Source organism: Stegodyphus dumicola, chromosome 2 (genome assembly GCF_044657685.1).
Source record: "Stegodyphus dumicola isolate Sdum_Otavi_A_Nest chromosome 2, ASM4465768v1".
Taxonomy (NCBI): Eukaryota; Metazoa; Arthropoda; class Arachnida; order Araneae; family Eresidae; genus Stegodyphus; species Stegodyphus dumicola.
The window spans coordinates 240,917,548-240,934,118 of NC_140769.1; the positions used below are offsets into that span (position 1 = coordinate 240,917,548).

Consider the following 16,571-nt stretch of genomic DNA (forward strand, 5'->3'; position numbering starts at 1 on the left):
CCAGTCTTCAGCGACTTTACCACTCAGCCGCGGTATGCCCTGTTCTTCTTCAAGATTTACATTAATGAGCTTAAAAGACATTTTGTAGTTTATATAAGCATTAATAAACACATACTGTGATGTCTTAAATCAATATTAGAGACAATTTTACAAAGCAATCTTATATTCTCTCAGTTTAGAACATATTCCCATTCTTTTAAACAGTATATATACAGAAGACAAATTTGTAAATAAGATTAAACAAAGAATCTGCATTAAAATGACTCACATTTACCTTTTTAAGAAGACTTTATAGTTTATAGGGTAGTGTTCATATGGAAGCTTAAATCAATCTCTTTCAGACCCTACCAGCCTGACAAATAAATTATCACTCCTGACTGAATTCAAATAGCAAAGTCTTACAAAAGTTAGAATAACCTTTCCATTTACTCTTTTAATTTAACAGAAAGCACCATTTGAGGTATTTAAATTAACATAAACTGAAATCCACATTTAAATAATGCAGTCTGGGAAAAGACACAAAATATTTTCCGAAAGCTGGCTCAAGTAATTAATGGCAAACTTTTAAGTCTACTAGCAAAATGGCTAAAGTTGGAATAAACTTTGGCTGAGCTGGTGGTAATACATAACTGCAAGCAAAGCTGCTGGGATCTCTTAGGCTAAAACATTCAAACTCTTAGCTTAAATACTCTACAAATTAATTTGCCTTCTGGTGAGAAGAATGGAAAGAACTTATACTAAAGTTTCAAATCATAATAATTGGTTAATTAGCATAAAATCTCTCAAGTTGGTTAGTAATGTTAAATACAAATTTTACGCATAAGTTACAATTTTAAGAGAAAATTAAAAAGCAATATGTGCAAAGGAATCTTGTTACCAAAACCTGTTGATTTCAGTTAATGATTTTAATTTCAGACTCTACTACCGAAATTCTTTACAGACTTTAATTTAATTCTTTCCTTTTCCATATTTTACTCAATGAAAAGCATGGGATAGTATAGCAATATTAACTAAGAAGAGGGGGGGGGAAGAGAGAGAGCCTACACTGAATTTTATTTGAGAAACAGCTTTTCTTGTTTATTTGAGAACTGAGAGAAAGCTTATTCAGATGTACCAATCTTCTTTAATTGTTATTAATGCCAAATTAATATTTTTCTAATCAGTGTATCTGTCAGAACAGCTTTGTAGTTAGTTATCACATAGTTTTTGAACAGGACTACATTTATGCTATTAAAGTAAAAATTCTTATCTCATGCATTTATCACTTGACATATTACAATATGGCTAAAAACTGCATTAAATATAAGTAGTTATTTGCTAAAAACTTCATTGAATATAAATAGTTAATACTTATAATTAATGCATATTAATAACATCTCACAAAATGTTTGCTAGCATTTATTGCTTCTTAAAGGTTAGGTTGAGGTTATGTTAATTATCTAAATATGGCAAAGCTATGAGAATTATCTGCCTAAGAGGACGGATGCCTTCATGGTAGACTTTCTGAGGGATACTGGCTTGTACTTTGAGGGAAACTGGCTTGAATTATAAGACATGTACATACATAAACTTTTTACACTTCTTTTTTTTATTTGATAAACATAATACGTTTATCAAATAAAAAAAATCTCTATCTAAAATTGCTTTTGAACAAACTGTGTTTAGAAGCTATTAAGGTTAGAAACATACTATTTAAAAATTCAAGATTATAACTTAAAGAAATATTTTTAAAAAGCAAATAAATGAATTAAATTAAGCATTATTCAACATTAAAAGTTTTATATGTGTATGTGTGTAATGATGTAGATATACGTTGATGGCATTGATATTGATCCATAATTTGAACAGCAAACACGGCAACCGAAGCAACATTAAATATTCACATATATTTCAATTGACATCTCTGGCCACAATTCACTTGGCACTCTATTCATTCTATTTTCAAAATATTTAAATTTTTTATACTGTTGTGATAGGAAGAAAGCAGAACAGCAATCTCTTAGCGACAACAGAGGCAGAAGCAAAGTGTGTAGATATTCAGTATAGAAATTTATTAAGTTATTATGTTTAGGTTTTCAAAATTTAGTTCCAAATTAGCTACATCATCATCATCATTATGTAAAAGGTCATATGATGTGGATTAATTTAGAATTTATGCAGTCCAGAAAAATTTACCAAATAATTGCTATTTTTAGAACAGAGAGAAAAGATACTCAAATTAAAATGAAGAATTACAGGGCTGTTGCTAGGTTAAGTTATAATCTTTCTTAGCATGTCTTTTTTATTTTACATATATCTTACATATATCCCCTCTATTTTTGTTTTGTTTTTGTCAATATAAATTTATAGGTCCAGTGAGAAGTTTGATGATCAAAACTGTTTGCAAGAAACAATATGATTTTTGTTATTTTTGTATTTTACCATGAAATGTTTATTTTGAGATTTGATAATTAAAGCAGAGTTAAAAAGTATTCTGAAGTGTATAGAAAACATACTTTAATTACATTTTTAAGCAACATAAAATATGAAGCTGAATAAATAAATGAATAAAGTACAAATTACATATGATTATATTCATTGCTTTATTTTGCTAGCCATTAATTGCTTCTATGTACAACAAAAAGTATTTAATAATTATGAAATTTCAAATTTTGCAGCTAACAAGTTGTAAAGCAACGGTTTTGTTGGTTGATTGATCTATTTCATTTCAATCATTTCAAGATTTATTCTTTTTGAAGTAGAAAATATACTTTATGAAGTAGAAAAATACTAATAAAGAATAAATTTTAAATAAAAGAAAGAAAAAAATAAAATATAAGACTAATAAAAGAATGAAAATAAAAGAAAGAAAAATACAAATCATTGACTATTATGTCAATTTAAAATTTTGAGAATGAATTTAGTTGATTACAGTTTGCATACTAAAAGCAAATTTGTGTGCATTTAAAAAATATATATGTATAAAATATATAAATATTTTAGACAGCAATTTACATGTGTATACACAGCATATAACTTCCCTTAATTATCTCACTTTGGAGTAGGCCCTGGCAACCATTGTTTCATGTAATATGGACATGACAACAACAACTTCTCTTAATAAATTTTACTAAAATATTACTAAAGAAAATAGTAGAAACATGAAATCAAAGACTCTATTCTCTTTCTAACTTTTTAAAAATCAGAATTAGACACTAAAAGTATTACCTTTCTAATTTTTTAAAAAAAATCAGAATTTTTGCAGTTTTGTTCTTTAGACATAAATATATTTTATAATGTGAACAACTTAATTTTATAAAATACATATAAAAATAGATTGTGAAATGTATGTTTAGTCAATGACTCTGGCTTTTTATGTCAATTCAATTTGTATGAAATGAAGGTCCTGAAAGTGAATAACCAAATGGTTAAATAGCAAAGATTTCAATGAGTTATACATCAGCAATAATTTAATCTTCATTTAAGGATACAAAATTAGCAACATTTGGTGAAATATTTATTTGGCATCAATTATAAAGGTGATTTTATAATAGTATTAATGACATGTGGTAGCTTGTTTCAATAATAAAACAAGATGATAATGATATCCAAATGTTGTTATCATTCATTAAAACTAGCATCAAGACCCATATAATCAAATTTTGTAACACATATCAAATGAATTTCTGCAATTCTTATAAGTGAATCATTAGAGATATTCATTGCCTCAATGTGAAAGAAGGCTTTATTAGACTGATAAAGTAATTTATGGAAGAATATATTTTAATTAAAAATTTTTTATAAGCTACATTTCATCGCAAATGCTCATGCACTTTAAATGTTAATTTATATCATGGGATTTTCTAATCATTCATGAAACACTGATTTAACACTTTGAAAGTGATAAACATAACAAAAGTTAGAAATTAATATATTTTTAAATGAAATAACCATATCAGTTCCTTTATTTAAATGGATGCAAAAAGTTTGATACGAAAAGGGATATTTGAATTTTAATTTATGTAAAATGCATTCAAAATGATATTATGATAAAAAATAGTATGTACAGAGATGAGCTTTTGGCAATTTTTAAGGGAAAGATTTTGGATAACTATGTTTTATCTAAAAAACAAGTTTTTCAAGATAGTTTTGACCCAATTAAGTAAGATTTTAGATTTCAATCACATGTAAAACAAAATATAAAAGTTTTTAGACGAAATATTTTTAAATGTGTAGTTATTTGACAGATAATGAATAATATATTTACTAAAATAATTTATTTAAATGGCTAAGGAAAGAAATTACCTTTTAGATGTAAAGGTAAATCCTACAAATGGCAAATGAAGGCCTGAAAAAACAGGATTTGAGCTGGGTGGCACTGAATCCTAAGAAAAAAGAAAATCAGACACAATTGCAGCAATATAATGAATTATAAATGAATCAGTTATGAAGTACAAAACTAATAGTATCAAAAGTAGAGTGTGAAGCATTAGAACTTACAGATCCTTTTAAATCTGTTTCATCAACATCAAAATTTGAAGTATCACTTGGACTACTAACTTCTGGAATATATGGTGCTTCAGCTGCAATAGAATGAATATGAAAGAATGTTAAAAATGATATAAATTACTAAAAATATTAAAATTAAATTAGCAATATTACTTTATCCCTTATCCTTTGTGATAAACATTCATAATCATTGTTAAGTAAAAAATTCAGTGGTCTAATATGAAAGAAGAAAATGTCAAAAATCTTATAATTTAATATGGACCTGTTAAAAACATTAGACATTCGCTGAAACCTTTTTCTTTTTCATTAAGTTATTTCAAACACATAAAGCTGATCTTAAAATTTTTGATAGAAACTAATATTAATTAGAATGCAGAAATATTTGATGAAACTATTTCTAAACATAACTCATGAAAATCAATTTTCTATTTTGAGAGTTATAAACTGAAATGTTTGTTGAAACATATTTAAAATATTTTTCTTTATATGCTATTCACCTAGAGAATCATTTTGGCAGATGGGTTTTAATTTCACACTCAAAAATTACTCTGTCTACTTTCTGATACCTTTGGTTGATATTTGAATTCTGTGTTTTGAATTTGGTTGATATTTATATTCTGTGTTATTAGATTCAAAATATAAAATTCAAATACCAAACGTATTGAGAAAAGTAAGAATCTACATTTAAAGTGATTTTATGGTATAATTTCTATTAATTCCAGTTTATTATGTTCACTTATTAGTCTATCTTTAAGTTCATACTTAGTAATTAAGCATTTTTATGACTTAATATCCATAAATCAAGGGTTAATTGAACATACACAGGACAAATAAAATTTTGTACATTAGAATATTAAGTAAAATATTCCAACATAAGTAATTTTATTTACAAAAAAGGCATCAAAATATCTTGTGCTTTTCAATTTGTATAACTAAATTGATTAAATTGATACATACTTTCTCTAATAGACGCCCAATTGACACCAATAAACCATGGATGATTTTTGAAGTCTTCTAAACCATTCTGGCCCAAACGAACTTCAGGACTACAGATTAACCTCCTCATGAGATCTTTGGCTTCTTCAGATATTTGATAAGTAGGATCGTCTGGGAAGTCAAAGCAATTCTGTAATAATAAAATCTAACTGTTTCACATGTCATAACATGATTTTCGTATCTTCATTTAAATAAATGTTTTTATGTATGATATTATCATGATACATGAGACAAAAGACATAGCAAATAAATATTGTAACATAATAAAAATTTTACCAAAATGTAGTATTTCTGTTGCTAGATGATTTGTTAATTCTTCAAAAATCAAATTTAAAATATATGGTGATAGATATGTCTTTTATTAATTTAAATAAAGATATATATTAGAAAACTGTTAGTTCAATATATTATAAATTATGTAAAATAAATTGATTGCTAAAAACAAAATTAAGATACAAATTTAAAGTACATATATTACAATCTCTCAGTCTTATTATACTAATATACAATGTGTACAAGGTTTAAATTCAGCCAGGGCCAACTACAGCCCACTTTTCAATTTTTGAGTAAAATCTTAATTCAAGTCAGCACCCCACAAATGGTGAGTTCCAGTAATTTTAATTACTATTTTATTATTTGCCATCAATTTATTAACTTTCATCTCTTTATTTAATTTTAATTATTCATTTTTTATAACTTTATTTATTTATTTATTTTTATTTACTTTTCCTGACAACTTTCTATAGAGCTTCAGACTTCTAATTTTCGAAATTAAACTCTGAATATATCATTATTATTTTAATGATAAAAATCTCCTGTAAATCGGCAGCAGCTTTTAGCATTGTTAATTCATTAGTCTATAAGGTTAATGAATGCTATAGCAGCATAACATGAAAAAAATTTCTACATTGTTATTGTATGTATTTCTAACATTCAGTAAAGAGATAAAAAATGCAGCAATCAGAGATTAAACTTAGTGCAGCTATTAAAAAATTATATATATAGTATAAAGTAGCATTAAACCATTGCACAAATTTGCTGTATCTTTTTACTTGCAAATTGCTATTTAGTGTTTTAGACAGATATCTACAGATAATAATTTCAAAACTTTCTTCCAACAAATACTAACTCTCTGAGAGATATCTATTGACATATTCTCATGAACAGAATACAAATTTTATATGCTATTTATACACATCAGTGGCTGACTTTAGTATAGCCTTTATTTTAAAATTTAGAGTTTATTTTAATAATGTATAGATATATTAAATAATAAAAGCAGAGACATTCTAAAGAGCAATGAAGTAAATATAAAATGAAAAGATATATCATGAGCAAAGGTAAGCATTTGTAGCATTCATAACTAATAAATCATCAAATTCATTCTATATTTAGTTTAATTCTAATACACTTAAGTTTTCATACATGTTTATTTGTTTAGCAAAGCATTAAACTATCAATAATTCAAAAATAAACCATATTATTTTTATTTATGGCAGCCAATCCTCATAGACATTTCAAACTTAATTGTATGTAAAATATAACACTAGTTGCAAGAGATGAAAGCTATATCAAAATACAGAAAATGAAATAAGCATACCTTATGATTCATAATTTTACCATATGTCTCTACTAATGATTCTGCATAAAAAGGAGTTTCACCATAAAGCATCTCATACATACATACTCCTAATGACCACCAGTCACATTCTGCTCCATACCTCCCTTTTCCATCTTCCATTGCCTGCAGGGAGTATTGATGAGCCTTGATGTAAAAGATACCAGCAAACAAAAAATTTTATAAGTTAATGACATATATTAGACATCAAGAACCTTCTTTAAAGGGCATTCTCCTCTAAACTGCAGATTTATGGCCATGTTATGAATGACTGTTATACTGAATGAAGTTTTTTTTTATTACTGCTAAGTAACAACAAATGGTTAAGAAACTTTAAGTGTCTAGAATTCAAATGAAATATTAAATAATTGAATTCCAGAGAGATTAGCTGATGTCTCAAGATTGTCTGATAATGCTTGATTAGTTGCTGATGTTTATAGACGGTATCTGAGAACGATGGAAAAAATCCAATTTCTCTGATTAAGGTATGCAAATTTTATGTTATAGGCAAACACTACAGCTCATTTCTGTTAATTTGGAGCCTAGCCACAGAGTGCTTTTAGAAATACCCAGTAGTCAATTTTCTTGTTTCCATAGGTGAAAAATATGGTTAGGAAGAATTACAGAATAATTTGAGAGCTCTTATGCTTTCAGACCCTGTGCCCAATGCTTGTGGTCCTAGGCAGTAATCAGGTCCTGGGAAAGATTAATGGGGCTTTCATAATTATTCTTGGAGGCAAAAAAGTTTGGAAGCTAATAATATTAGATTCTCACTGTAACTTACATATTTAAAGTGAACATACATTTCAGTTACCTTTGTCAGTGTACATTTTTGTAGATTTAATGATCTACAAGCATACATAAAGCTACACTTCACAAAGTTAAATGATTTTAACATCTTTGATAATTAGTTAGAGAGTTACTTTTGTCAGGACAATTCATTAATTAAATCTTAGTTTTCTCCAGGTTTCTTAAAAATATCTAGAAATACATTCAGATCACCTTTAAATATGTGCTTGAAATAAATCTAATAGTAGACAAATGTTATCACTTTATTCATCAACTTATAGAACTTGAATATAAAAGTAAGTTGATGGCATATAAATGCAAACTGCCAATGAGTAATGAATATTAGTGAGTAAATTTTAGTAATCTGTAATTTGAAAATTAGCAAATTATCAAAATATATTATTAAGAATTATATGAAAATTAAGCATATTTAATTGGAGAAGAAATATTAGTACAAGACATACTAAAATATGTCTAATAAAAATATAAAATAAATATGTTAATTAAATGTTGTTAGAAAAACTGAAGCTATTCAATGACAATTTTCATGTATTGAAGATTAGAATATTACGTTGAAAGAATTATGTTAACAGCTGATACATGAAAGGCATATTCTTAAGTAAGCAGATATCAAAATCAATATTTTATCAACTTCCAAAAAAGTGAAATACAACACTTGAATTACCTCCCCCCCCCAGGATGATAAAATGTAAATGCACTGAATTTAGGACATTCAAAAGAATGTTCAAAAACTTGTAATTTCTCAAATATCATGGAATTTTCTGATGTTTCAAACACAATAATAAAATTGCATGTAACAACACATAACAGAATCTCATAATTGCTAAATATCACTGTAAATAAATTTTTGGAAATTAGAAATTTTGATTATCAATTTGAAAGTAATAATTTTTCAAAATAAGTGAAATTGTTTGAAATCATTTTTGGCAAAAATTTAAGTCATATATGCGTTTTCTATCGAAAATGCTCTATAACACACAAGTCAAATGCAAAATTCAAAAAGATGTTTTGGAAGGTGAAATAGCATTAAGCAAAATGAGATGTGCTTAGGGCATCAAGGAAAAGGAAAAGATGCTTAGAAGCTCATGGAAAGAAGGCACTATAAAAGCTATTTAGGGCATAAAAGGGAGCACTACAAAAAAGTGCTTATGGACTCAAGGAAATGAGGCACCACAAATATTTTCCATTGTCAGTTTTACCATAAAATGTAAACACAAACTGAGGTAGCTAAATCAAAACTGTCAAAGAAGGAAAGGGAAAAATATGTATGAGTGCACAATAACATCTAAATCCAACCCAGGAAGGCCTGTTCTGTTAACAGTTATATGAACAGTTTTTTAAATGTTAAGCATTTATAAAATGTAGTAAATATTAAGTAAACCTCTGACAATCGTGAGATTCAAATAATAAATTTCTGTGGATCATAAGGTCTAATGACAGAAACTTAAAGGAACTTGTATAATACAAGATCAAGCTTTAAAATTTAATAAAGAAACAAAAGTTTGAGGTCATGTGAATTGCTGAATGAAATTATCCAAAACGATGCTAGATTTTGATGAATTGCAATTATGCTAAAATATTCTAAAAAGAATGACCATTTTTTTACTTTCTTTTTTATAAGAAGTATAAATATTTTATCAATTTTGTGAAGAATGCATGAAAAAGATAAAATTGTACAGAATGATACAAGCAAAAACATAATAATTTATTTGTCATATTAATAGCAAAAAATGGAAGTTTATAGAAAATTAAATAGCAATTTCATCTGTAAATCTCAGTTTGCTATAAATTTGCAAAATCTGCCCTACAAAATATACTGTAGACAAGCTTATATCATGAATACAGGAAAATATCTATGCTTATTTATCAGTGACTAAATACCTATGAATTGCTATTTTTTGACACATTCCCATATGAATTCCATTTAGATAATTAGTGAAATTATTTATACTATGACATAAATATATTATATATATTTGTATAATGACATAAAATTAGCAAAATTTATGCTAATAAAGATCATGTTCATTCTGAAGATGTATGTTTTTTTGCAGTCGAGACAACTAAAAATAAAATACTTTTACTAAAAATAAATTTTTAAAACTGGTCTGCTCTGTGTTAGATTATAATTTGTAAAACTATGGTATTTATACCCTTGCTTTAAAATTTACATTTGATATAACCATCCTGACTACTCAGCAGTTAGCAATGTTAGCAATGCTGGCTACTGTTTCATTGTGTCCACACTTGTATCCTAGAGGAAGAAGCTTGTATGTTTGTGACTATGCAGCAAAAGGATAATTAAAATACTAGTAAGCCAAAATATGTTTTCATGAGGTTTCGTGACAGGGTATGGAATACTTTTGAATCCATTCCCTGAGGTGTTCTCCATCAAAATTGGGGTGGACTTCCTTTTTTGCATGGGTGTAATTTGATCATCTCTATGGGTGCACCCGAACCATGTTCTCAGTGATTAAGAAGGTTAAATGACTGATGTGTATTGGACTTTCCCGACAAATGCATTAAGTTACAATTCTCTAGCCATTTGTAATAACAATAACAACATATAATCTGAAAGTATTTCCTGGCATTTATTTTGAAGTAAATCCTGTTATTTGTACATTTATTTTGAAGTAAATCCTGTATTCATCACCTTATTCTGACAATTTAAAAATGCTGAAGATAGTTGAATTAAAACTTAACAAATAAAAATTTTCAAATGTAAAATAATTTAACGCCTTTAATCATAATGACTATTATGGTATCTGGAAATAAATAGATTAAAATATTAAATTGAAAACTATGGATAATTTTAAGGGAACTCCTCTTTTTCAATTGGAGAACTCAGATTCTTTAACCAAAGGATGACAAAATCAATCATAACAAATACTTTCTATTCATGTGATTCATACTGGTTACTGAAGAACATAGTTATCACCAAACAATTATTTGAGGACCAAAATGGTGATGTAACATTACATATGTGTACAACTTGAACAATCTAATCATTATTTATTACAGCATCATGCTACTGACATGTAGAATTCTTTGTATCAGTAGAAATGTTATACATTATATAAAAATATTATTGAAATAATTTAATAACTGACAAAAAATTACTGAAGTGTTTCTGATAGAAATGACATTGATCTATTGATGGTTCAGTATGCTTCTAAGTGAAATATATTACGTGCTTTTTAAAATAATTATATGAGCAAATAATATGTAAATGACATTTATTTTTTATCATTTAAAACTGGATCATTGATTCATACAGGTCTGCTTGCCTGTTATTTATCTATTATTATTAGTCAAATTGCAGATCTAGAGATCAGCATAATTTTTATGTCAGAATAGAATTTATTCAAAATAGAAATTAATGTTAAAAGGCATTTGGAAATTTTAAAACAGAAGTAGTTTAACATTTTTATGTAGTATATTTTGAAAAATGCTAAGACACATTATTAAATGATACATGCTGAAAATGTGGAAGGTAAATATAAATTTCAATGCAACTGATTTCTCCATTTTTGTCAACTGCCTTTTATAATTTGCAAATTCTTAAAAGTAGATAATAATTTTTATTAAAGATAATTCAGTTTTAATTTCATTATCAGGAAATATTTACAAGTAGTAGCATTTAATATGAGATGAAAGAAAGCTTCTAAGAGATAGATTATTACAAGTAAATACAAAAAATATGAGCACACATTTTTAAAACAGTTCAATGCTTACGAGATAAAAGGATTCCAAAAACAATATGCACACTCTTTTAAAATGGCAAAACATATGCAGTATTTGTTCCTTATTTATACTATGTCATTATAAGGGAAAATATTTTAAAACATATGAAACATTTATTTGGCATTTTTAATTTAGTTTAATCCAATAAATACAATGTCTTTATATATATATATATATATATATATATATAATTCAGTTATATTTAGGCAACTGGAGTGGTGCTTTATTTAAAGCCTATAACAGCTTTTAATGAAAACTACATTAAAATAAAACTTTTCATTTTTAGTAATTAAAACTTTTATATCAATGGGAACAATATGAATGATTACTCTTACAAGCATTTTGTGAACTCATGTTAAATGCTATGAGAATAAGCTCATTATGAAGCTGAGCTCTTGTTATGAAACAATAAAATACAGGGCGAATCTAAAAAAGTGGGCAAAACTTTAGAGGGTGATAGAAGGCAGCTATATGAACAATATTCGTCATAGAATGTATGGTCAGAACACAAATGCAGAGTCACTAGGTGGCATTGTAAATGATATAAAAAGGGTCGGTCCTAGTACCCAACAGCATTTTCGACCGTGGATTGGTGAGACGATTGCTGGTTATACGAACCACAAAATTTCGAGGGTGATGAATTGGTTGAAGTGATCCCATAGCTTGGCCACCAAAATCACTGGATCTCTCGTGTTTGGACTTTTTCCTGTGGGGCCATATGAAAAGCTTAATCTACAAATGCCCTTTACTGAAACAAATATGGATCAATACTCGGGAAATGCCTGGTGTCTTTTCAAATGTGTGACAGTCCCTAGCGTGCAGGTGTGAAGCCTGCATAGCAAGTGGTAGAAGTTCTTTTGAGCAATTTCTTTGAACATGTACATCAATTACATTCCTGTTAATAAAATGTTTTCTGAAGTGACAGTGGAAATCTACCCTTTAACTTCTCACTACTTGCATTCTAACCACACATGCTATGACGAATATTGCTCATATAGCTGCCTTCTAAAATTTTGCCACTAGTTCAGATTCATCCTGTATATATATATATATATATAAGTAGCAAGACAACTTGAATTAGAGAGACCTCAGTGGTCAAGAATTTTGTGCATTGAGCTTCAAAAATGTTTTAATTTAATAAGTAAGAGGAAAGTTTAAAAGCTAATGCTAAAAAATACATTTGGCACTATTCCTTAGCAAAAATGTAAAATCACGACACAATTAGAAACGATATTAAAGTAGTAAAAGCTATCTTGTAAAAACTAAAAGTATCTATAAAAAAACTAAACTAAAGGTAAAAACTAAAGGCATCTAAAGGACACTATAGTTCCTTAGCAAAAATGTAAAATCATGACACAATTAGAAATGATATTAAAGAAGTAAAAGCTATCTCGTAAAAAATTACCAACAGAGATGACTTCAAAATCAAAAAAGGGTGATAAGAAATACAGAAATTTAAATGTACAAAGAATTTAAAAAAACTCTTGCTTTTACTACTTTAATATTGTTTCTAATTGTGTCATGGTTTTACGTTTTTGCTAAGGAACTATAGTATCAAATGTATTTTTTAACATTCCTCTTATTATATATATATATATATCTTTTATTACAAAATGGAAAACATCTGAATGCTTAGTACACATCAAACCATCAGATTTAGTTTAAGCACTGAAATGATTGAGCTGTACAGAAGAAAATAAAGTGCAACTACAGAGAAGCATTTAAATGCACTGAATAAAATCATTTTTATCACATTTCGGTCAACAAACTTTAAACAAAACATATTATTTGAAAATTAATGTCCATTAAATGACTTTCCTTCTTCTAACATTTAACATACAGGGTATTAAAATTTTTTCTTTAAGTAATGATTGTCACAGTATTAAAATAACATAAGTCAAATAATCAGATAACATGGTGACACAATTATTACCCACAAAGGTAAGTATTGGTGAAAGGAATATAGAAACAATTTAGCAGGAGGAAATGGCAACAGTAATGAAGCAACACCGAAGCAGTTTTTTCATAAAGTGTTATTTTTCATGCAGAAGGTGAATGAATTTGGCCATCTGAGTAAAGTTTAGAGAATATGCCCTTTAAAGCAGGTTATATATTAAATAGAAAAATAAAGCATGCAAGTAAAGTAAATTTATGAGTACAAGGAAAAAGGAGAAAATAACATTAATGTAGTAAACAGAGTCAGCATACAGAATTAGTGAAGCAACAATAGGATAGATCTGGCATAGCACTTAAAGATAAGTTAATGCACTGAAATGAAGAACTCACTCGTAAGATTTCAGGAGATATATAATCTGGAGTTCCCACAGCAACATTAGACTGCACCTAAAATTTTAGAAATATTTAAGAAAATAAATGAACAACTGTTAATTTGTAATATGAATTCAGAAACATAAGTGCAATCACAATCAGATCTGTCAATTGATCTTAAGATTTAATATTATATATTTATTTTCCCAAATATTCTGCTACATAGATCTAATATAATTCGCTTATTGTCTCGCATAATTTTTTACTAAAAAGAACAATAAAACTGATTATATTATTATGCTTAATTTTATAAAACTGAGTACATTATTGTGCTAAAAAAGTTTCAAAAACATCCATACATTTATAAAACAATGTAATTTTTATATTAAATCTTTTCTTTATCGTGAACTGCAAGGTGTACAAATTTATGCTTTCTCAATAAACTTGCCTTGCCTTCAAAAGCAGTTAGATAATTACAATTATTTTTAGAAAGTTCCCAAACAAAATTAAACTTTGGAGAGTTTTTTGGACTTATGATCAAGAAATTCTAGAATCACTCCTCAAAAACAATTACACAGTAGTAAAATAAGTGCCTCAGAAAGTTACAAATCATCACAAATATTACTTTCTTTTTTTTTAACTTCTCTGAGAAAAATGAGTTTTTAGGAGTTTCTGAGGCTTAAAAATATAGCATAATGGCAGTCTTAAAATTCCAGAATCATTTCTTTAAAATGAATGTACTATAATAAAATCAGCATCCTCAGAAATTTATAGATAATCAAATATTTTTTTAAACCTACCTTAGAAAATCATATTTGGGGAAGTTCTTAAGACCAGTGGTCTTGAAAGACTATTTAGAAATCTGAGAAAGTCTACTCTAAAATGAATGCACTGCAGTTAAAATAAATGTAATTATAGGATTACAATAGAAAGAACAAAGTTACTTTTCAATAATGTCCTTCTGAGTGAAGATTTCATTTATTTCTTTTGGCAACCTTTACTTTCCATTGTATAAACAACAGATTTTTAAAAATAATCTAATTAACTTTAATGCAGGCTAATTCAATGCCTCATTTTTAGTTTCTAGAGCAAAAAAAAAAAAAAAAAAAACTCTGATGTACATACATTCAAATTTGAAATAAACTTTTTAAACTCACCATCCCATCTTCCAGCAGCCTTAAGCAAGACCCAAAATCTGCCAATTTTATATGACCATTTGCATCTAGAAGTACATTGTCGGGCTTGATATCACGATGAACATAATGAAGTCGATGAATTGAATCGATGGCTAGCACCATTTCACAAATGTAAAACCTGGCCATGTCTTCTGGAAGCCTATCTTCAAATTTGCTCAGCAATGTTAACAGATCACCTCCACAATAATAGTCCATAACTAAATACTGCAGTTAGAAAAGGGATAAAAAAGCAAAAGTTACAATTATTAAAAAAGTCATATTTACAATCATTCCTCAAAGAACATTGAGCTAAATTTATTAGGATATTGTGAGAAACTACTTTTATGATGTAGAAATCATAGTACCCAATACATACAATGTTTCAAAAAGACTACTCAGCTAAATATTACATGAGTGGTTGGTTGAAGAACCATAGTTCCTGTTCAAGAAATGAATCAAATGACTCTAGATAAGGGCAGTTTAGGTCACATAATACCTTTTAATGACATATAATGTTTTTAATCTTCATATGACAGGGAAAAGATTGTTGTTTAGAAAGGTATTTTCCATAGCCAAATCTGTGAAATAAAAAAAAAGAACTATTTCAATCTGATGGGGCAATGAGATACATATTATTTGAGATTTAATTTATGAAAATCTTTAGAGGCTATATAAATATTGTTAAAAATAGCTAAGTTAGTGAATCCAAATTTGTTACATTGGAAACAGTAACAGCTTTAAAGAACTTGGTGTAAACTGAGCATCCAGGGCAGCGAATGTAGATAGGCAATGCACTGAATAATCAAAATTTTTTAGAACATCATAAACCATCTTTTGAGGAACATTCTACCATGATTTCTATATTTTTCACTTTTGGAGGAGGGTGCTGAAAGTAAGCCCGGATCTGATTAGAATACTGTTAACTCAAAAATGCTGGTTTTAAATTATCATTTAAAATATTAAAATTTGCATTTAATAAAATTCAGTTTTATATGACTTCATTATTATCTTTTCATGAAAGTAATTAAAGGCAAACAACCGTGACAATGTTTTTTCAGGTATGATTTATTACATTATGGACCTTTTTCCCCTTTTTAAAAGAAAAACTATGAAACAATTGTCTAACTGGAATTTTTTAATTGAAAGCTTAGCTAAAAAAAGCGAAATCATACACTGAATGTCAGTTCATGTTTGCTTTGCCATGATATTTGTCGGCTCTTGTACTAGGCTGGCATAAAGTTTGAGGATTGAAAGGAAAATGTTCGGCATGAACTTTGCAAAGATGTGTGTTTGCTAGCAAGACAAAAGCAGTCACTATGTAGATGAATCCATCTTAAAATTTCAGGGAGCTCATTCTCTGAACGCACTGAGGAAGGAGAAAATGATGCAATTTATTTATTTATTTATTTTTTAATTTTCAGAATGCGTCGGTTAAAATGGAAGGGAAAATACGCGAGGAATTACAATAATAT

The 16,571-nt window shown here is 27.6% G+C and overlaps 1 protein-coding gene across 1 annotated transcript in view; it reads right to left on the reverse strand.

Moving 5' to 3' along the window:
• LOC118197739 (serine/threonine-protein kinase Genghis Khan-like) overlaps positions 1-16,571 on the reverse strand; it is a 464,691-nt gene that overhangs the window by 100,340 nt on the left and 347,780 nt on the right. Inside the window, exons 5-10 of the mRNA XM_085811939.1 lie at positions 15,082-15,324; positions 13,943-13,999; positions 7,085-7,249; positions 5,446-5,614; positions 4,480-4,562; positions 4,285-4,364 (exon numbers count right to left, since the gene is read on the reverse strand). Coding sequence (XP_085668065.1) covers positions 4,285-4,364; positions 4,480-4,562; positions 5,446-5,614; positions 7,085-7,249; positions 13,943-13,999; positions 15,082-15,324 — 797 coding nt within the window. The remainder of the gene's footprint in view (positions 1-4,284; positions 4,365-4,479; positions 4,563-5,445; positions 5,615-7,084; positions 7,250-13,942; positions 14,000-15,081; positions 15,325-16,571) is intronic.